The following is a 22,078-nucleotide window of genomic DNA, read 5'->3' as shown; positions in this document are numbered from 1 at the left end:
TAATTTCATTAACTAAACAGTTAAACAATCGAGTTCATGGTAAATCACAAATGTGATCCTACAGGAAAATTCAAACATAGATAAATACAAACACTAAACATTAAATGTTTGACCTTAAAATCATGTTTACTTGATCCCTGCTCCTTAAGCTGAGTCTCTTACTGCTTTTGTCCTACTGGGCACCTGTAGCTTAATGACACAGATAAAGATATGAAACAGTTTGGGATTTTATTTTTATGTTTACAGTCCCTTGACATGTAAATAACATCAACAACTGTCACTTTCAACAGAGCTCATTTGCTATCACAATGACGTGTTTTTGCCAACTGAGATGAAATATCAGAGACATTACATGTTCATAGTGAGGAATTTAACACCAGCTGAATTGAAAAGTGTTAATAACTGGGCCAAACTGAGTCTTTCGTTGAGTCTGACAGAATTATTTTAATGTTGCCTGAGAAATCAATCAATCTATCATTGAGTCAGGTGATAGCAGCTTTTTAAGTCAAACTCGATGGTTTTCGGATCACCTGCTTCATTTAAACTGACTTTACATCTAAAATAACCACAGAGTTGTTTCACAGTGGAAACAATTTTTAAAAACATGCAGGGTTAGAGTGGCTTCATGTAAGTCTGTGCTAGGCTAGCTTAAAACATTCCAGAATCAGTTTCATTTTGTCTCAAAAAAACGTACAAAAAACACAAACAAATGCACTCAGGAAAAATATTCAGATTTAGAGAAGCTCTCTCTTACCTCTTTTAGCTCAAGGATAGTCAGATAGTCCACCAAAATGTGAAGATGAAGCTGAACTACAGTGGAGCAGCTGTGCACATGTGCAGTTGTCATCATTTCAAACTGGTAGTGATGGTTTCTGTTCAGCACTACTGCCACCTACTGGTTTTTAGAAGTATTGCAGCCCTCTTTGAGCTAATTTAAAATGCTTTATGTCAACCAAACACATAAATGTAGTTTAAAGGGAACGAGTGACAAATTTACATTGACTTTGATTAAAAAAAAAAAAAATCATATTTAAACCTAACAAAAGCATATATTTAAGTTACCTGAAAATAAACAATATTATGAAGGTGAACAATTCCTGTAATTCATTTTCTGATTGATTCATGTAGTCCAACCAAACAGGTCAGATCTGCCTCATCATCAAACACACATGTGCAAAGTTTCCAATACAAGGAAGTGTAATCACTGTCTGGTCAAGAAAACAGGCTAGGTGATTTTCTGTAGTACAAATCTTAGAAGTAAGGGCTAGATATGAAGCTTAATGAACTTTGTCTTTGGCCTTTGACCTCTAAAATGTAATCAGACCATCCCTGACTGAAGGTGAACATATGTGCAGAGTTTGAAGAAAATCTCTTAAAGCATTCTTGAGATATGTTCACATGCAAGCAAAAGTCAGACAAGAACTTGGTAAGATTTGAGTTTTTCAGTGTAGTACAGTAGACATCTCTGATTTAATTGCAATGCTTTCCTGCTGCCACCAGGTGGTAGTAAAGAGTCATATTTTGATATTTAAAGAAAGAACTGTTGTGTGCATTTGAATCTTTACTGCACTCTTTTTCTGGTCCCTGTTTGTTAAATTTCATATTATTTTATGAGTCAGGCTACTATTGTGTCCCATTCATTCCAAATATCTCTTTATTTTATAGGATTTATCTACAGTTTCCTCTTTTAGAGTTTTTGGTTCTTAAATTTAAATTAAAATGTTCAATGGATATGTTATTATAATGTAGGACAGCTTGGGTGTTGAAAGTTTAATCTCTGTGACTGAGGATAGCAGGATAAAGACAGTGAAGAGGCAGATTTCAGCTGCATTCATACTGAGTGGGGGACAGGAAGTGGGCAACCACAACTGTTGCCATGCTTGTGATGTGGAAAATATTATCACCTTAGCTTTTTTTGTCTTAGTAAAAAAAAAAAAAAAAAAAAAAAAAAAAAACAAGCTTATAAAAAGTCTTTGCTCACAATGTTGAAAAATATCACCAATAATAAATAAATAAATAAATGCATTTTTCTGCGGACATGAAAAATTGAATATTTCATCAGTAATGAATAAAAAACATCTTTTTATGACACAGGTCATGGTTGTAATGACATTGAGACGTCGATTAAAACTGTGAACAAGGAAGTGAGGTCTATTTTAACAGCCTGTTTCTGACTCCTGCTCCTGACCACAGAGGACCATGACACTGAAGACAACATGTAGATTGACTGGAAGTATTTGATGTGATGGAGCTATATCTTGTAGTTTTAACTATCTTTTTAAACATTTTATGTTACTGATAGCACACGAAGATGAAAACAGCAGTGAGGAATTTAACTGCAACAAAGAGAGGATTTGTCTCCTTCCTTCTCTCTTTAACAGGTAATTTACTTTGATTTCTACAAATCAGAACCCAAGAGGAAACTTGTTGTGAGCCATTTTTGTCAGTTGTGCCTCTGTTGTCTTTTGCCATTATATATTAACGACATATTTTAGTTGATTTATTGCTGTCAGAGCAAAGACAGAGGAGGTTAATGTATAGTTATTCATTTTGAAGTTCAAGTTTTGGTTCGGTTGGTTGGTTTGGTTTGGCAGGAGAGGTGGCTGATGACAGCCTTTGTGTAAAAAGTTTGCCAGTCTTACATCCGTACACAGTTAAGCACAGAAATTATTCATTTAAAAGTTTCATGCTCAGGGGAACCCAACTTTTTTTATTTATATTTTTTTAAGACAGAGGGTCATAAAAAGGTCTACTAAAGGAGAAAGGACAGTTAAGTTTGGTTATCACATTTTCACATTTTGCTAATATAGAGGAGAAATAGAGGGAGAGAAAAAGAAATACACTCGTCTCTATATTTACATCATTTTTTTAGGGCTGGCTGACATCACCTGGAAAATGTCCCATCTAACCTAATTTGTGTTTTGAATCCATTTTGAGGGCGATGTTATGTAGAAGAGGAAAATACTCAGATGTTGTACAGTTATAGAGCTTTGAGGGAAACACTGTGTAGTTAGAGAACCACCTCTGCTCCAGCTCTAATGCATGTGCTGTCCATGTGTGAGGAGAGGGAGAAAAGCGAGCTGGTGCACGGATGTTTCTCCTTCTAACACAGTGTTTCCTACCACAGTTTGCCTGTGATCAACCTGTCAGAGGCCTTGGAGAGCAGTGGAGGAAAGTATTTTAGCAGTTTGTGCCACACACTCATGTGTCTGAGCTCGATTCTGCAGCGAGTTCTAAAAGAAGCTACGGTTTGTCAGCTGTGGTGAGAAGGTGTTGTTTGACAAGTTGAAAAGCTGCTGTCCGTGCACTCCAACAACATGTTAGTGCAATGTTGAGGGTGACACTTGCAGCTTCATCAGAATGAAAGTGTAATTGTGAAATGATGCCAATGTGGGGGCGATGCTGTGTTATAACCAACAGTTTTCCGCAGAGAGGCTGCTGGCTCAGGGGGTCATTTCACACATGTTCAGCCTGTGATGTCTCAGACAAATGCAACAGCATTTATGAAAACTTTATGAAAACATTGTGTCAGCTGTTGAAGTGAAAAACTGAGCTGAAATAACTAGTTTCAGTTAAGTTTGCTGTTGTCTCTGTAGAAACCTTGGCTTGCTGACTTCCAGGAGTGAACGCTGGCACGTCTGGCTGCCGCTGCTCGCCTTGGGGAGACCTTTCTAGCGTTTTTAACGCTTTAATGATATTTTGTCGTTACATGGACTATGCAATTGATCCTGAGTGTTCTTGAGTGTGGAGTTTATTTATTCTTTTTAATTTTGATGAGCTGTCACTGCTTACGTTCATCGACAGATACCGGCTTCTGCAACACCTGACTGGCTTACCTTGACGTACCGCTGCCTGTTCCGCTTACAATGCTGGGTATTAACTCCTGCCTTTGGTCCGGGATCCTCTGGTTTCTCCTCACTTTCATCTAGCAACCCGTGACAGGAATCCAGTACTCTGTGGCTGAGCTGCTCCGTCTCCGCTTCCACGCGACAGGGCTCTCGCGGGCTGTGCTGCACCTCCCGCCGGACATTGCTGTCCCTCTTCGCCGGAGGTATTTCCACCGAGGGTCCCGTCGGTCGTTCCACTCGGACAGCCCGGGACAGATCAAGTCCATCTGGTCCACATCTCGGCGTCCTCCTCGTAACACCGACCGGGTTGTTGACTCCAGTGTGCTAGCCAGGCTTGCTAACCTGGCTATCACTGCTTGTAACCATGGCAACGCCAGCGTCAGCTTCGGTCTGCTTAACATACGCTCCCTTACGGGTAATAATAATAATAATAATAATAATAATGTTTATTTATATAGCACTTACCAAAACCAAGTTACAAAGTGCTTTACAAAACATCAAAGTTCATCAGTGAAAAACACAATAAAAAGACAATAATCATCGATAAAAAAGAATAAAAGAATACACCAGCAACAAGTCTAACAGACTAGATATAAGAATAAAAAGAAAAAGAAAAATTGGATGTAATATAAAAACCTAGCCCAATGAAAAAACAATGAAATAAAAAACAATGATATAAAGGGTAAAGGACATCTCGTCCAGGATCTCCTCGCCGACCGTAAGTTTGACTTTTTATGTCTTTCTGAGACATGGCAACAGCCCAATGACTACATGTCCCTGAATGATTCCGCTCCTCCCGGGTTTGTTTATGTCTGTTAACCTCGTGACTCTGGCCGGGGAGGAGGTCTTGCGATGATTTATCGTGAGATTTGGAAAGTCTCGCCGTCTCTCTTCCAGCTCCAAACTCATTTGAATGCATTGTCTCACAGCTTTCTGGACCTGTTCCCCCAATCATTGCCACAGTATATCGGCCTCCTAAGCCCAGCAAGGATTTTTAAACTGAATTCTCTGCATTTCTCACCCATCTTACCACAGTGTCTTCAAATGTAATTCTGCTGGGAGACTTCAATATCCACATGGACAACAGTAATAATCCCATTACCCACGACTTTACATCCTGTCTGGACAGTTCTGGTTTGCAGCAATACGCTACTTTCCCAACACACTCCAAAGGACATACCTTGGACTTAATATGCTGCTCTGGTCTTCTCCTGCTGATTGTAAGGCAGATGCCCTCCCCTTCTCTGATCACACGCTGCTTTCCTTCAGTGTAAGCCTCAGGCCCTGTTCACACGGAAATGAATTCAGGTGTATATGCAAAAGTCTTTTGTCGGATCGGCGTTTCATCCACACGGAAACGGCGTTTCGGGCGACTGTAAACAATACTTTTTGAAACCGGGTCCCAGAGTGCATAATCCGTAAACGAATACCGTTTCGTCTCCGTGTGGACTGTTATCCGCATCTTTCTTGAAACGATTACGTCACACACAGCGTAGCGCCCTTAAGGCACCTGCGCGGGTTAGGCCAAAACAATAATAGCAGACTACACGGTTGTGTTCGTGCTGCAGAAGCTGCAGAGCTTGTTGTGGCTTTTACAGAAAAATCTAATGCTCCTTTACCACCACCACGAAACGCATACACCATATGTTCTTAAATCCAACGTGGAGAACAACCAGAAGGGCAACTAAATGGAAGTTTGTGTTAGTTTTCTGTGATATTCTTCTTCTACTCTGGTGCATTTCCGTGGCAGCGTTACAGCGCTACATATAGGCTTGGCATATGTACTACAGCGTTTTCAGTCATTGCAGTGGTTCCGTGTTTACGCGGATATTTCCTTTTCCAAAACGAAACGGCAGTATAGCATTTTCGTCTCCGTGTGAACGGGGCCTCAAACTCTCCAGGACAATTCCCCCACGCACCATCTCCTTCCGGAATATTAAAAACATTCAAATCGACACTCTCACTTCCGGTATCGACTGCCTCCCCAGTGCCGATTGTTTTTCCACCCCGGACAATCTGGTCTCCCACTACAACAACAGCCTTCAAAGTCTCCTTGATAACCTGGCCCTTCTCAAAACCAGATCTGTCACCTTCACCCGCCCCTCACCATGGTTCACCCCCACTCTCCAACAGCTTAAAGCCAAAGGTCGCCAACTAGAACGTCTCTGCAGGAAAACTGGTCTCACCACTCATAAGGACATGTATATCAACCATCTCTCCCACTATAAAAATTGTATTTCCCAAGCCAAATCCACCGACTCCAGTCTGATCAACCGTAATGAAGGAGACTCCAAGACTTTATTCTCCTTACTCAGAAATATCACTCAGCCCCCTGATTCACTTCCTCCACACATGTACTCAACTGCTTCCTGTAATAACCTCATTTCCTTCTTTTCAGACAAAATCACTAACATCCATCAGCAACTTATTCCTACCGTACCTACTAATACACCCTCCTTTCTTCCTGTTGTTCCTCCTTCTCAATCTCTCTCAGTATTCACTCTACCCTCTGTCTCTGAAATCTCTGATATTATCAAAAAATCAAAAACCTCCACCTGCCAACTGGACCCCCTTCCTACTGTCCTTGTCAAAGCTGCTGCTCCTTCTCTGGCCCCTCTCATCACACTCATAACCCACTCTTCCCTCACCACTGGAATTGTCCCCTCACCCCTTAAAACCGCTGCTATCACTCCCACACTCAAGAAACTTGGTGCTGACCCCAATGACCTCAATAACTTTCGTCCTATTTCCAATCTTCCATTTCTCTCCAAAATTCTTGAAAAAACTGTCGCCTCTCAACTTCATTTTCATCTGTCTCACAATAATCTGTATGAACAATTTCAATCTGGTTTCCGTCCCCTTCACTCTACCAAAACTGCTTTACTGAAAATAAGCAACGATCTCCTTTTAGCTGCTGATTCTGGTCTACTATCCATACTCATCCTGCTTGATCTAAGTACGGCCTTTAACACCATCTCCCACACCATCCTTCTGGACAGACTTCTCACTATCGGCATCACACAGACACCCCTCACCTGGTTTAAACCCTATCTCTCTGGCCGCACTCAGTTCATTCAGCTCAAATCATTCACTTCCTACCCACTCCCAGCCACCACAGATGTGCCCCAGGGCTCAGTCCTGGGGCCCCTGCTCTTCATCATCTACATCCTCCCACTTGGCCACATCCTCCGAAAATATAACATTCACTTCCACTGCTACGCGGATGACATCCAGCTCTACATATCCACTAAACCTGACTCCACCCTCCCACCTTCCTCCCTCACCAACTGTCTCCTTGAAATAAAGTCCTGGTTCACACTCAATTTCCTCAAATTAAACAGCGATAAAACAGAAATGTTATTAATTGGCACCAGATCCACTCTCAACAAATCTAACAGTTTCACTATTCCATTTGACCACTCCTCCATCTCCCCCTCCCCTCAGGTAAAGAGTCTGGGTGTCATCCTGGACAGCACACTCTCCTTCACATCACACATCAACAACGTAATCCAGTCAGCCTACTTCCACCTCCGAAATATCAACCGTCTCCGCCCCTCCCTCCCCCCTCACACCACAGTCATTCTGGTCCATAGTTTAGTCACCTCCCGACTCGACTATTGATTACTCCCTTCTGTTTGGTGTCCCCCAGAAAATCCTCCATAAACTTCAACTGGTTCAGAACTCAGCAGCTCGTATCATTTCTAGGACACCATCCACTCATCACATCACACCCATCCTGCAGCAGCTCCACTGGCTCCCCATCACATACCGCATTCAATACAAAATCCTGCTCCACACTTACAAAGCCATCCACAACCTTGCCCCTCCATACCTCTCTGACCTCATTAACATTTCTATACCTACCCTTACCCTCTGATCCTCCTCCTCTGTCCATCTCTCCGTCCCCTCTGCTCGCCTCGTCACCATGGGGGCCGAGCATTCAGCTGCTCGGCTCCCCAGTTATGGAACTCACTCCCCCCTGACCTTCGCAACACTGACTCCCTACTCCTCTTTAAAAGTAGACTCAAAACCCATCTGTTCAAACTCTCCTACTCCCTCTGATCTTTTGCATTGTCTATTGTATTACTGTTTGTTTTTATTCCTGTTTTTATGCCTGTTTTGATGCACTTCTTTGTACTTTTGTAAGGTGACCTTGAGTGTCATGAAAGGCGCCCTTAAGTAAAATGTATTATTATTATTATTAAACCTACAGACCCAAACAGCTATTTGGATATTCTGAGGAGGAAGAGCATGTAGCTATAGGCAAAGTTTGCATCGCAAAGAAGTGCAATACACAGAGGCTTTCTGGGTAAAAAACAAAAATTGAAATGCTTCAAAAATATTCAATAAAGTGTACAATTGAGCCAATATGTGTGAAATAAAATATTTAGTGCTCACATTTTTTTTCTGGAGGAAGATGTACTTCTGTCAAACATAGATTATTCTCCAGTGCTTATGTACTTTGAAAAAAAAAGAAAAGAAAATGATGCGCAAAAGTGTTCATGGTTGTCTTTTCATCACATAGTTTTCCACATTATCACTTCACTCTCAGCCCTGCATCCATAGGCTATCCATGTGTTATGCATCCTGTGGCTGTAAGACAGCGTGGGCATTCCTGAGTTCTTTTCTCCCTGAGCTTTTCATGTATACGGTGCCTCTGCAAGTAAAATTGTAGTTCTGATTAAAAAAAGTCTACTTTTCTCTGTGTTGCAGTGGTACAGGCTCAGAGTGACTGGAGAGTGACTTACTCTTCCTCTCAGATCTGTGCTGTGGAAGGATCAACAGTGGACATACCATGTTCTTACACATATCCATCCAGAGGGAATGAGCATGACACCGTAGTTTGGAGATCTTTCTGGTTTGTGAAAATGAATGGAATCGACTCTTTGGATCTGAGAAATGACCCAGATTACAGAGGTCGTGTGGAGTATCACTGTTATGATAACAGCTGCACCCTGAGGATCACCAATGTCAGACAGAGCGACTCAGCTGAGTACAGATTCATGCTGATGACAAACCAACCAGAGGGAGGAGTTACTGGTTCACCTGGAGTCACTCTGTCAGTCACAGGTAACAATTTTCATTAAGTTTTCTTTTTGTTCCACTAAATGTCTGCTCTTTAGACTGCTTCTGTTTTTTTGTTATTGATACTATAAAGATGTATAAAGCTGAGTGTTAGGCTGCAGCAGTGTAAAAACTAATAAAGGTTAAAGGGGACAAGGTCATTGGATACTCATTTATAAGGAATCCTCCAGGAGGAGTTGGAAAATGTCGCCAGGGTGAGGGATGTCTGAGTTGACTTGCTGACACCACAACCAAGCCCCGGATAAACTAAAGATGTTTGAAATTAAAATGGAAATTGCAACTCATTTTTTAGATTCTAATTTTCATTTGAAAAAACAATATCCAATGACCAAAAGATATGCTGACTCGTTCAATACTTCAGCAACTATTTTGGTCGTTCCTTTGTGTCCTTTTTGTTACAGATCCAGATTTACATGTGAAGGTGATTAATACAACAATCCCCCATGGTGTAACCTGGAGAGAGCTGAACTGTCACAGCAGATGTTTACTTCCTGATCGTCCTTCCTACATTTGGTACATTAATGGACGCAGGATTCTCACAGAAACATCTTTCAGACTTTCAGGCTACTTGTTTCCTGCTGACAGTTACACCTGCGCCCTGAAAGGTTTCGAGGGTTCTCCTTCTCCTTCAGTGTGTGAGTTTCACCACAATTATCTTTAACAGAGTGCCATCTAGTGGCAAATTAAGTTTATTACAACACCAAGGGACTGTTGGTAATCTTGCTTGAATTACCAAGCATTACCTCATCTTACATCTCTCACTTCAACACCATCTTTTTTTTAGCATTTAACTCCAAATGATCAATATAATCTGCTCTGTAACCGTGAAACTTCTAGTTAATAAAGTTCTGTTTAAAAAACTTTTATCTTCCAGGTGTTGAAGGGGAAAACTGCAGCAGAGTGACATACACCAACAGAAGCATCTGCGCCTTTGAAGGCTCAACAGTGGACATTTCTTGTACTTACAAAAAATACGGATCAGTGACTTCAAAATTCTGGTTCACCCCTCATCGTAGTCAGTCCTGGCGGTTCCCCTCAACTCCTGAGGACCTAAGAGAAGACCCCCCGTATGCAGGTCGAGCTCAGGTCTTGGAGAAAGAGGGAGGGCACTCCACTCTGAGGATCTCTGACCTGAAACAAAGCGATTCAGCCCAGTATCACTTCAAGTTCAAGACACAAAGACTTCAATGGCACAATGATTTACCTGCTACGTCTCTGACTGTCACAGGTACTCCTCACCATGACGTGCTACGACACAGAGTTGTGTTTACTTGCACTGATTTCTCTGATGTTAAAGAAAACAGCTTAGATTTGCCTACTGAATTAAAAAAAACGTGGCAATGGTTCTTAAATCTCCAATTTATAGTTTATTTTTCTCTTCTATTCAAGGTTTGGTATTATTAGGTAACTGCAACTGTCGGTTGAACCCACAGACGGAAACCATTGAAAGAAGTGGATACAGCTAATTTGATGGTGGTTGACAAGTGAAACTAATAATAATCGATAAAAAAGTCTGAAACAAATGCAGTGGTAGATGCAGGCTGCAAATGGAAAACAATCTAGGAAAAATCAAAAAAAAAAAAATCAAGCAGCTCATGTTAGCTGCAGCATCTGGGATCCTGCTGCTAGTGCTGTCAGGTTATTTGAAGTCCTTAGCTGGTGGACAGTACCCTTAGCAATGGGATGTTTAGTTTGCTTACTCTGCTGGGTGTAGGTTTTCTGAGAACAATGAGCATGTCAGAAACAGAGCTCAGTTTGCTGCACAGTGAAGGTGGAGGTGGTGCTAGCTGCATTACTAACCAGAATTTATTGTTACCACAAACTCTGTCCTCAGAACCTGCAGGTGGGTATCAACCAGAGGTCGTTTTAACTGAATATTCTCCGTCTTGACAGATTTTTTTTTAAGGATGATGGAGAATTTTGAAGGCTGTCCGTCATTTTGACGGACTGCAAAGATGAGGATAAGCCTGCATTTCAGTGCACACACAGAGAGACAAATGCACAGACCTTTTCCATTTTGCACACATGGACTATCAAGGAGATTAGTTAATCTATTAAAAATCTTGTACCAGTGGCTTTCTCACTGGCCTCAACATTAGTGATATTGCATTGGTCTCCTTGCTGACAGCACTGAGAGGCTACTGTAGGTGTCTCAGTCACAGAGGGTGGCATGCAGAGTAAGCCTTTGCACAATGAGTCCGTTTCATGTTGCTCTAATCGTGTCTGCACACTAACGCCGTAATTGTCATTTTTGGTCATTTTTGGAACAGGTTTGATTTTATGCAAAATTTTGTTTAAGCCAAAATCATTTAAATTGCTGATTGATGATTTAAAACAGTTTTCGCTGCTTCCACCTTGCTTGCTCACCGCTGCCCTCCCCTCTCTCTCTCAAACTGAAACCTCATTTTGTATGACAGGCCACTGTGTTATGAACCACCAGGCCAAGTTTTAGACAGATACAACATCTCTAACTTTGTAAAATTAAGCTTCAAAATCATGGAAAATGAGGCAGTAAATCTGCTTGAGGATGGTGTGTGTTGGATGTGTCAAAGCCACACCCACTCACGAGAAATACAACGCTCTCATTCGCTGATTATGCTCTTCAAAATAAAATGAGACTTTTACTGTGACAGACTTGGTAGGAAAAGAACATGTGTATCATCAGATACTTTACTAAAGGTTAGCATTGGAAAGCTGAGAGAGAGACAAAGCCATTGTTTGCTTCTTTTTATCATCCAGGATTAAAGACAAGTGAAATATGGATTAAAACACACCTTCAGCAGTAAGATGTTTGTTTCTGCTGCATCTGGTTCAAGTGCAAAAATAGACAGGGTCTCCAGAAATTAGCCAGTCCCTTGACCTCATGGTAATCTCTGGCTAGAACACAGCTGCATTGCTCTGTTTGAGAGCAGCGAGAAAGAAGTTGAGGGCTAAATTTACTTTTCTCTGGCAGAAATCTCTCTGTTATGATACTTTTAATGACCTGTAGACCACTGTGGCTGATAGATGTGGGATATTTAGCTCACATTGAACAAAAACACAGCATGGAACTAGCTATTAACTTTCAATAAAGGCAGTGACATCAGCTATAGACAGAGTGTACTGAGATGAACTGCTCAGTGATTTTACATCACTGTGGCATTAGGGAGGTGGGGTAATTCCCCACAGGGACTGGTGACATAGTGGGTCCCTAGATTTCCCCTGCCCAATTTAAACCAAGCCAGAAAAGAGGTGAACAACTTTGTGCTGGTCTAAATCCAAAACTCAGTCACACATAGATCTCAGTGTTTTCACATGTTCATAAGCAAGGTTAGCAGTAAGAAGGCTCAACAGCACCAAGCTAAAACAGGGCATGCTACCACCTAGTATTGAGGAGGTGTAGATTATTCTACCACTGAATTGATTTCCCCCTGGTGCTTGTATGTAGACACAGGTAGTAGTCCAGTTAACTGGTCTATAACTGGAGCTTAACTCAGCTGTGCATGTAAACGTACTAACACACATTATTGTTTCTTCCACTTACCCAGCTCTACAGGTGCAGGTGAGCAGTGTAAAATGGGTCAGGCCATATTACTCTGCAGTGCTGAAGTGTCTCAGTACCTGCAGTCCAGCTCCTCATCATCTCTACATCTGGTACAGAAATGGAGAGAGAGTTCAGGAGGGAACATCCTCTGTTTCTGGATACTTTCACCATTCAGACAGTGTCGCCTGTGCTGTAAAAGGATATGAAGATTTCCCATCACCTTCAGTCTGTAGGTTTGATATTTTCATAAGTTGATTGTTTTCCGCTTTGACTGCTTACAAATCAGCCACAAAAATACAACATACTGCTGCCGTCCCATGAAAATGTAAAAACTGCATGTTAAAATTCTGTAATTTGTTAAACTCAGTATCATCAAAGCCTGGATTACTCTCCTGAAAAGGAAATTAGACTTTTGCTTAGTCTGTGAATCATCTTCATGTATTTAACAAAAGGATCAAAGCCTAGATATTATTTACACGACTGTTTTCACTACAAAGAGACAAAAGTAGACTTTGTGTAATAGAAAAACAACAAAAACAAATGGTGAAAGATGTTTCAGTTTTTTAACCAACAAAAAAGACAACAGTCTGAACAGTTAAGCATCGTGGCAGAGAAGATATAGCTAAAATGGACCAAAGAATGAAAAATAATCATGAAATCTTAAATTCACCAGTGATTACCAAATATGCTGTAGATGCTCCTAATTAAGTGGAAATATCTAAAGACTCTGAACACTTCAAATTTCCGTCTGAGCTTCAAAAACACAAGAAAAAAGCTGTTTGTGCATTAACCAGTTCAGATTTTTAACTCAGACTCACTACCATGTTACTTCTATTCTAGGTGTCCGTGGTGAAGCCTGCAACAGAGTGACATACAATGTCAGAAACATCTGTACCCTTAAAGGCTCATCAGTGAACATTTCATGCACCTACACCAGCAATGGGAGTCTTCAATCAAAGTTTTGGTTCAGTCCTGATTGTAGTCATCAGTGGAAGAGAGGCACAGAGCCTGAAGACCTCAGTAAAGACCCCCAGTATGCAGATCGTGTCCAGATCTCTGAAAGCTGGAGTGGACAGTCGTCTCTGAGGATCTCTGAGCTGAGAGAGAGAGACTCTGCTCAGTATCACTTCAAGTTTAAAACAGCAGGCTTTGAATGGGGGAACAGCTTCGCTGGTACAACTCTGACTGTCACAGGTAAACACAGATCAGACTCACAGCAGCACAGTTAGAAAAATTATGTCTTCTATGTTCATAACTTCAACACAACACATAACTCTGATGATAAATTCTTTAATGATATTGTTTCATTTTTGTTGTTGATGTCTTGATTTATGATCCTGTTAACTGTAAGGTTAAAATAACAGCATTCTATTGTTGTTACTTTCTGACATTTCTGGGTTTTTCTCACATGTCCAGCTCTCCAGGTGAAGGTGATCAGTGTAACAGTCCACCAGGATTATACTGAGGCAGAGCTGAGGTGTCACAGCAGCTGTAGTCCTGCTGGTGGGATTTCTTATACCTGGTTCAAGAACGGACAGAAAATCCAGAGTGCTGAAAACTCTTCTCATAGAGATCGGCTTTATCCAGGAGACTTTATGTCTTGTGCTTCAAAAGGACTTGAAAATTACGCCTCACCCTCTGTGTGTGAGTAGACATCACTCCTGTGGCTCATCAAGATCTCAAACACAATGTTCTCTGATATTTTCTACTCAGCATATTTAACAGATGTTTATTCTCCTCCAGATGCTCTGAAGACTCCCTCTGTGTGGGTGAGTCCTGTGGATGAAATAACAGAGGGCAGTTCAGTCACTCTGACCTGTAGCAGTGATGCTAACAGAACAGCTAAATACACCTGGTACAGGAAGAACCAAACCCTGTCCAGTGAGGGAGCACAGCTTGTCTTCAGCTCCATCCAGTCCTCTGACTCTGCAGAGTATCAGTGTGCAGCTGAGAACCAGCTGGGGAGGAGAGAATCTAAACCCGTCTTTATCCATGTCCAATGTGAGTGGAATGAGAACAACGAACAACAAAATAGAAATGTAATGTTTCAACACAAGAGTGAGCATCCATGTTACTTGAATTTATAAAAACATTACTTAAATCATTGTAGCAAGCATTTCACAGTTAAAATCCTCTCTTATCTAATAATAATAATAATAATATCTTGAATTTCTATAGCGCCTTTCAAGAAACCCAAGGACGCTTTATAAGAACACATAGACATAGACAAACTATGTGAGGGGAAGGGTGGGTATAAGGGGTGGTTTAGTGAAGACTGTAGGCTGTGGTGAACAGGTGGTGCTTGAGACATTTTTTGAAAATGTCCAGAGATGGAGCGCTACAGATGTCTGCTGGAAGAGTATTCCAGAGGGTGGGAGCTGCAGCACTGAATGCTCTGTCTCCATAGGTTCGGAGTTTGGTTTTGGGTATGGAAAGTAGGCCGGTGTCTGAAGACTGAAGGTTGCGGGATGGTGTGTATGGATGGAGGAGATCAGAAAGGTACCGAGGAGCCAGGGCATGGAGAGATTTGTATGTGAGGAGGAGGACTTTGTAGTTAATGCGGGACTTGATAGGGAGCCAGTGGAGGTGGATGAGGGTCGGAGTGATGTGTTGCCGAGGCCTGGTACGGGTGAGAACTCTAGCTGCAGAGTTTTGGACGTACTGGAGACTGTCCAGGGTTTTGCTGGGTACTCCAAACAGGACTCCATTACAGTAGTCGAGGCGGGAGGTTATGAAAGCATGAATGAATGTTTCAGCCACAGAATCAGGGAGTGATGGTTGGAGTCTGGAGATGTTCTTGAGATGATAGAAGGCGGATTTGGTGACAGATTTTATGTGGGACTGGAAGGAGAAGGTGGAGTCCAGGATGACGCCCAGGTTTCGGACCTCGGAGGACGGACAGATGGAGGTCCCGTCCACATCGAGCATGAGATCTCCAACCTTCTGCAGCAGCGCTTTGGGGGCCACAACCATGAGCTCTGTTTTATTGCTGTTGAGTTTGAGTTGGTTAGAGGTCATCCAGGCTTTGATGTCATGGAGGCAGTTTACCAGGGAGTGGGGAGGGAGCTGAGTGGATGGTTTGGTGCTGAGATAGAGTTGGGTGTCATCTGCATAAGAGTGGAAGCTGTTTGTGAATAATCTGTCCAAGGGGTAGCATGTAGATGGTGAAGAGGAGAGGTCCAAGAACAGAGCCTTGAGGCACGCCCTGGTTAACTGGAGCTGGGGATGAGTGAGAGGTGCTGATGGTAACAAACTGTTTTCTTTGTGAGAGATATGAGTGAAACCAGGAGAGAGCTGTACCAGTGATGCCAAGATGGTGAGACAGGCGGTCGAGGAGGATGGTGTGGGATATTGTGTCGAAGGCAGCGGTTAGGTCGAGGAGAATGAGGAGGCTGATGTGTCCAGAATCTGAAGCTGTGAGAAGGCCATTGGTTATTTTGATGAGGGCGGTCTCAGTGCTGTGGTGAGTGCGAAATCCTGATTGAAGAGGTTCATGGAGCTCACGGTTGGACATGTGTTGCTGGAGTTGGGCAGCGACTGCTTTTTCAAGAATTTTGCTGATGAAGGGAAGGTTGGAGATCGGTCGATAGTTGGAGAGGTTCTCCGGGTCTGACCCAGGCTTCTTGATGATGGGGGTTACTGAGGCGGTTTTGAAGGATGAGGGGACAATTCCAGATGATAATGAGGAGTTAATGATGTCTACCATGATGGGGCACAGAACAGACAGAGATGCTTTCACCAGTGGTGTGGGCATGGGGTCCAGAGAGCAGGTGGATGCCTTGGCCTTCTTGACCCATTCAGTCACTTGGAGAGTGTCCACGGGTGTGAAGCAGGAAAGATGGCAGTGAGGCGGAGGAGTGGTGTCCTGGTGTGAGGTGAAATCCTGAGGTGGAGGTCCAGATGAAAGTTCCTGCTGGATGGAGGCACCTTTATCCTGGAAAAATTGCAGGTGCCTAGTGCAGCGGTCGAAGTTGGCTGGGGGATGATGATTGATTGATTGAAGCAGTCCAGTAGTGATAGAAATTCAGAGGTGAGTGTGCAGCTGGTGGAGTCAACATGGATATTGAAGTCCCCAAAGAGAAGTGTGGAAGAAGACCTGGAGCAAACAGGTGAGGAGCTCAGACAGGTCGGACAGGAAGGTGGTAGTTGCTTTGGGAGGCCGGTAGATGAGGACGATCTGAAGCAGCGCTGATCCAGTGACAGAGATGATTAGACACTCGAGAGATGAGGTGCTGGGTGCTGGTAGCTCCTTAACCTGGAAATCTCTGCTTTTAGGAGAAATTAAACGTTGTAAAGTGGTTTTAAAAGAGTTTAAAGCTATTGAGGCCACAAAGATCATGCATTGAGTGCTTTAGCTCAAACTGCACATAGACAGAGGGCGGAGGCGCCTGCTGACGACTTCTTTAAGAACATTGGGATTTTTTACTGTGAGGCCAAGAACAAAATAGGAGCTGTTCATTGTAGATTCACATACAGACTGACAGTAAAAAGCTACCTACATGTTAACTCATCTCTTTGACATCATTCACTCACTTACCTCTGGTGTTGTTTCTTCATATTTTCAATCAGCTGCATTTACTCCCATTCTTCTGGCTCACACCCAGAAATTTTATTAACTTTAGTCCTATTTCCAACCTTCCTGTCTTTCCAAAATCTTTGAATAATCAGTTGCATCTCAGCATTACACTCTCTTATCTTAGAATAACCTCTATGAACAACTCCAGTCTGGTTTCCCTCCATAGCTCAGAAAAAGCCGTGGCTGAAATCACTAATGATCTCCTCATGGTGGTGGACTTTTACTGTTAACAATTCTCATCCTTCCTTATCTGAGTGTGACCTTTGACACCATTTCCCATCACATCTTCCTCTACAGACTGGCCTCCATTCAAACCACAAACACACCTGCACTGGTTTAAATTATTCCACACTCAGTTCAGTTTCCAAATCCTGGCTCAAAACCCATCTTTTCACACCTGCATGTTTGGTCTGATTGATTTCTGTCTGCCAGCCTAGAAACAGTTTTATTGACTGTTTTAATTCATTACTAATTTATTTATTATTGTTGACTTATGTTTATGTCCAGTTTTAACTCTGAGACCGTCTCAGGACTCTCTTCTTAATTCCTCTCCTGCCTGATTTCTGACCATTATCATCCACTCCTACCATACCTGCAACAGGTGTGTGACATCCTACCCACACCCCACACAGATCCTGACAGTCCATGTTAAATATCCAGAGTAACAGACACATTTAATTGAAGTCGATATGGATATGTTCACTGAAGCACCACCCTGATTAAATTTCCTCTCTGAATGAAGTAAACCCTCAGGAAACAACCACATCCTTCCCATACATAACAGTACCACACATGGATAAAACAAGCAGCTGGGAGTCTCAGACTGATTTAACTCCTGGTTATGGCTTAGTAACAGCAATGTCAAAGTAATATTTACCAGAGGTGTGGACTCGAGTCACGCGACTTGGACTTGAGTCACACTCGAGTCACAATTTTGATGACTCTGGACTCGACTTGACAATATCATCAAAGACTTGCAATTCGACTTGGACTTTGACATCAACGACTCAGGACTTGACTCAGACTTTAGTCCAATGACTTGAACATACTTGAGATTTTCATTGAGAGTGTTGAGTAAAATGTGCCCCCATTCAAAGTATTCCACTAACGCAGTGATACTCAACCCACGGATCTAAAGCCACATGCAGCTCTTTAGTGACCAGTTGTGCCTCTTTAAGGCTTACTTTAAAAAAAATCCTCCCGAAATCCTCTATAAAGGTGAAAACTCTCAACAGTAAAGAGTCATTGCAACAAGTCATATCAATAAATCTAAGTCCACACAAAGAAGACAGACTTTAACTGCCCAATTCAAATGAAAACTTGTGTATTATTACTGTCGGGTGCGCCCAAGACGGAGGAATGTGTGTAAAAGAGCGCAGAGGAGGTCCTCTGATAGCGCGTCTCTTCATTAAGTTCATTCATAGAGGTGTGCTGTCTTGTGTTCAAGGTGAAGCTTCTAATGCCATCGTTTTAACACATTTCTTCAGTCACTTCCTGCCAATGCTCTCCCATACTCATATTTGATGATGACTTTTGCGATGCACATCATCATCAACGAGCCAAACACACACGGATGAAATTTTAAAATAATATTAAATTGAGTAAAACTTGTCCAAACATGGGTGTTTTATTTGATCTTAAATGTACTAATGATAAATACTGTCAAAATATGGAGCTATAATTGTTGCAAAAGTATTTGCAAATGCGTACTAAGATTTGTGCACAAATCCACAAATGCGTGAACAGATCTGCAAATGCGTGCACAAATCCACAAATCCATGTAAATATTTGCAAATGTGTGCAAAGTTTTGCAAATTTGTACAAAGATCCACAAATGCATGCACTAATCTGCAAATATGTAGACCAATTTGTAATTGTGGACTTAGTTCATTTTGGTTCAGAATCTGCCTCTCAATTGGCCGTCATACACACGTGACTTTTGCAACACTTGTGCCACGCATGATTTGTACTCTGATCTGTAAGCGTGTGCTTAGGTCTGTAAGCGTAAGGGTTGGGTCTGTTACCCTCAGCGCAGGCTCACAGGCAAGGCTGCCTTTCTCATCGCATCGGTATCACACAGGAGGCAGCAGTTAAGACTTAGTAAGGGCTCTATATAACGTCAGTGTGGAAGGAGAAATGTTATCGTATTTTACTGTTATTGTTATTATTCATATTTTCATTGAAAGAGTGAATAAAATAATGACTTCCTTATCTACAAAATGGTATCACAGCGGTGGTTGAATTGCCATCGCTCATTGTGTTGTATTTAACAGAAATCCCCATTATGACGCTGTATTAGCCGGGTTATGTCAGCAATAAGATCGATAGAGTGGTCTGTAACATTTATAGTTATATAAATAACAGGGGAAGAGAAAGATTGTCGGTCTTACACGGAGCTAAATGGCACCGACCAATGTTAACATCTAAATCACATTACTCCAGTATTGATGGATATGTTGATCGAATGGCCGAGTGGCAGGGTCACGGACTTTGACGCGAAGGCCAGCCGCCGATAGCCGAAGAAGACAAAACCAGTGAACAGGAGGCTTTTCAGACAGGTGTGGGTTCAAAACCAGCTCGAGGCAAACTAAATTTCTAAGAATTGATCCAGAATTAATTGACAGATTGTCAGCGCATCTTTAAGTGGATAAACTTTGATGATTAATGCAAATACATACATATATTTAGAGACAAGTGTTTTAATTCTTAATCTATTTGAATGGAAATAAAATACTGACTTATTGTGTAACTATGTAAAGTTTGTTGACTTTATTTATCAATTATAATTAACTACACACACCCTCCTTATGGCATTAAACCTGGCACAAAATGATTCAAATCTGGCCCAGAGAGTAGAGATGCACTCTCAAAATATATATTATCTAATATATAATATAATATATAATGTAACATAGAAATTATGCATATTCTCCAAAATTAGCTTCACTGTTACTATTAAAAGGATTAAATTAAGACAGTGGTGAGATGCAAATGAGTATTAGTTATCGTTTTCACTAGGCTAGCTATTTCTTAGTGGTGATCCTCTGTTTTAGTCAAAAATAGCACACTTTGAAAATGCAGCAAAACAAGTAAAAGTCCTTAATAACAACCCTATTAAATATAAAGTCTTCAAATATTAAACATTAAACAGTAAGGTAAATTATCCGCAATGCAGTTAAATAACCATGGTTATTGTTTAATAACTATATCTGTTGATTTACTTTTTTATTTTGCAGCCACAGTAATATTTGTTTTTTCTTACTGCTTTAAATGCTTCAGGTTTCAAAGGAGTAAAGTCCCTGAGTAAATCTTTTGAGTCTTGCTTTAGTACCAATATCAAGTAAAGACACCAGAACAGTAATTCCTTCAAGATTTTTTATTAGACAGCGATAAAACTACACAGCCATTCACCGGATGCAAAAAAAAAGCAGAGCTGATAATAATTTACATTTCACTGCAATTGTGTTATTAAGGTGCTTAAAATGAATGACCAAAGGCTGCCAACATGTAAGGAACAGTCAAATATTTTTCACAGTAAAAAATAGTTGCACATGGTAAACAAATAACTGACCTTTAGGTGAGCTCTTATATACGTAGAACATAAAAGTGCAAAAATCCATCACCGAATGCTCTCCAACACATAAGGAACAATTAATAATACCATGATTTTATACAGAACAAACAGTAGATAGATTTATAATATATATTATAATATATAAGATCTCACCACTGTCTTGATTTAATCCTTTTAATAGTAACACTGAAGCTGGACTTTAGTCCAGGTGGAACTTACATAAATAAAAACATATGCTTATTATCAGTGAAATATCCTTTCTTCTGACACCAAACAGACATTTTTATGTAGCTTGTTGCATCCCATTTAACAACACAATAATCCATCAATTCTGTTATATTTCAACTATGGGTAGATGCCCGGTTTTGGATTGTGGCTCTCATAATAGTATTTTTAGGACAATGTGGCTCCTGGGTAGAATAAGGTTGAGTACTGCTGAACTAATGTGACCGTTATTCTGTCATTATGAGTTAAAATGACTGTACAACATCTTCAGAAGTTCATTTGTTGTTGCACCACTTAGCACTGATTATATCCTGAATGCTATGTCAGCACTCTTTTTCTGTGGGATTAAGTTCTGTCACACTGGTCTTATTTTATTTAAAAATAAAACAATTCAAAATGCATTCATTGTATTTGTCAAATTCAATAGATTGTTACATTGTTAAAATGGCTTTTTATGTGGTAAACAGTGCTTATGACTTGTAAGGACTCGAAAATTACAAGCCTATGACTTTGGACTTGACTTGACTTGTCTTGTCTTTACTTGAGACTTGACTTGGACTTGGGATTAAAGACTTGAGACTTCCTTGACACTTGCAAAACAATGACTTTCTCCCACCTCTGATATTAACCAAGCTTATTTATCCTGTTGTTTTCTGGCTCTGCCTCTTACTCTTACATGCTCATAGCAAATAACACATTTGACTCAGATGTGACGTCATTCCCATCTCCAGCATCAGACTTCCAAGATAAACAACACAGCAGGAGACACTGAGTGATGACTTCATACAGCATTTTATTGGGATTCTATAGTAAATCTGTAAATATTTATGAATGTTCGTGGCACCAGTTTTGAACTAGTACACCCAAGACGTTTTCAAAGAGGTATCAACGACTATTGGAGCGATGGTGGGGTGTGCAAATTCAGACAGACAGACAGACAGGCACTGCCAATTAAAGTAGTCAGATTCATCTCTTTGGGCCCCCTCTAAAATGGCGCCTGTGTAGATGCATATGAAAGCTCAAAAGCTGCTACTAAATGTATGCATGTCACTACCAAATTTGTGTTTTGGAATATGGATGGTTTACTTTGAGTGATTAATAGGTTTTAAACTCTGATCCATCATAAGTCACTGTTTCTTTCTGATCATTCATTTTCAGCTGGAGTGAAATTACCCATTGTTGCTGGATTAGTCACTGTTGTCCTCCTGGTTATTGTGTCCATTTCCGTCTTGTTGTGGATCAGGTAA

At 41.2% G+C, this 22,078-nt stretch overlaps 2 protein-coding genes across 2 annotated transcripts in view; both read left to right on the top strand.

Moving 5' to 3' along the window:
• LOC121508409 (B-cell receptor CD22-like) overlaps positions 1–8,845 on the top strand; it is a 22,006-nt gene extending 13,161 nt beyond the window's left edge. The window contains exons 7-8 of the mRNA XM_041785251.1: positions 2,303–2,381; positions 8,562–8,845. Coding sequence (XP_041641185.1) covers positions 2,303–2,381; positions 8,562–8,580 — 98 coding nt within the window. The 3' untranslated portion in view covers positions 8,581–8,845. The remainder of the gene's footprint in view (positions 1–2,302; positions 2,382–8,561) is intronic.
• On the top strand, positions 8,717–22,078 carry LOC121507800. Its single transcript, XM_041784139.1, has 8 exons — positions 8,717–8,918; positions 9,335–9,568; positions 9,808–10,161; positions 12,461–12,685; positions 13,297–13,650; positions 13,873–14,100; positions 14,200–14,457; positions 21,990–22,078. Exons 1-8 carry the CDS (start codon positions 8,717–8,719, stop codon positions 22,076–22,078), a joined length of 1,944 nt encoding a protein of 647 aa, XP_041640073.1.

Source organism: Cheilinus undulatus, linkage group 4 (genome assembly GCF_018320785.1).
Source record: "Cheilinus undulatus linkage group 4, ASM1832078v1, whole genome shotgun sequence".
NCBI classification, from domain to species: Eukaryota; Metazoa; Chordata; class Actinopteri; order Labriformes; family Labridae; genus Cheilinus; species Cheilinus undulatus.
The sequence above is the reverse complement of the archived record's forward strand: the minus strand, read 5'-3'. Positions and strand labels throughout refer to the sequence as shown.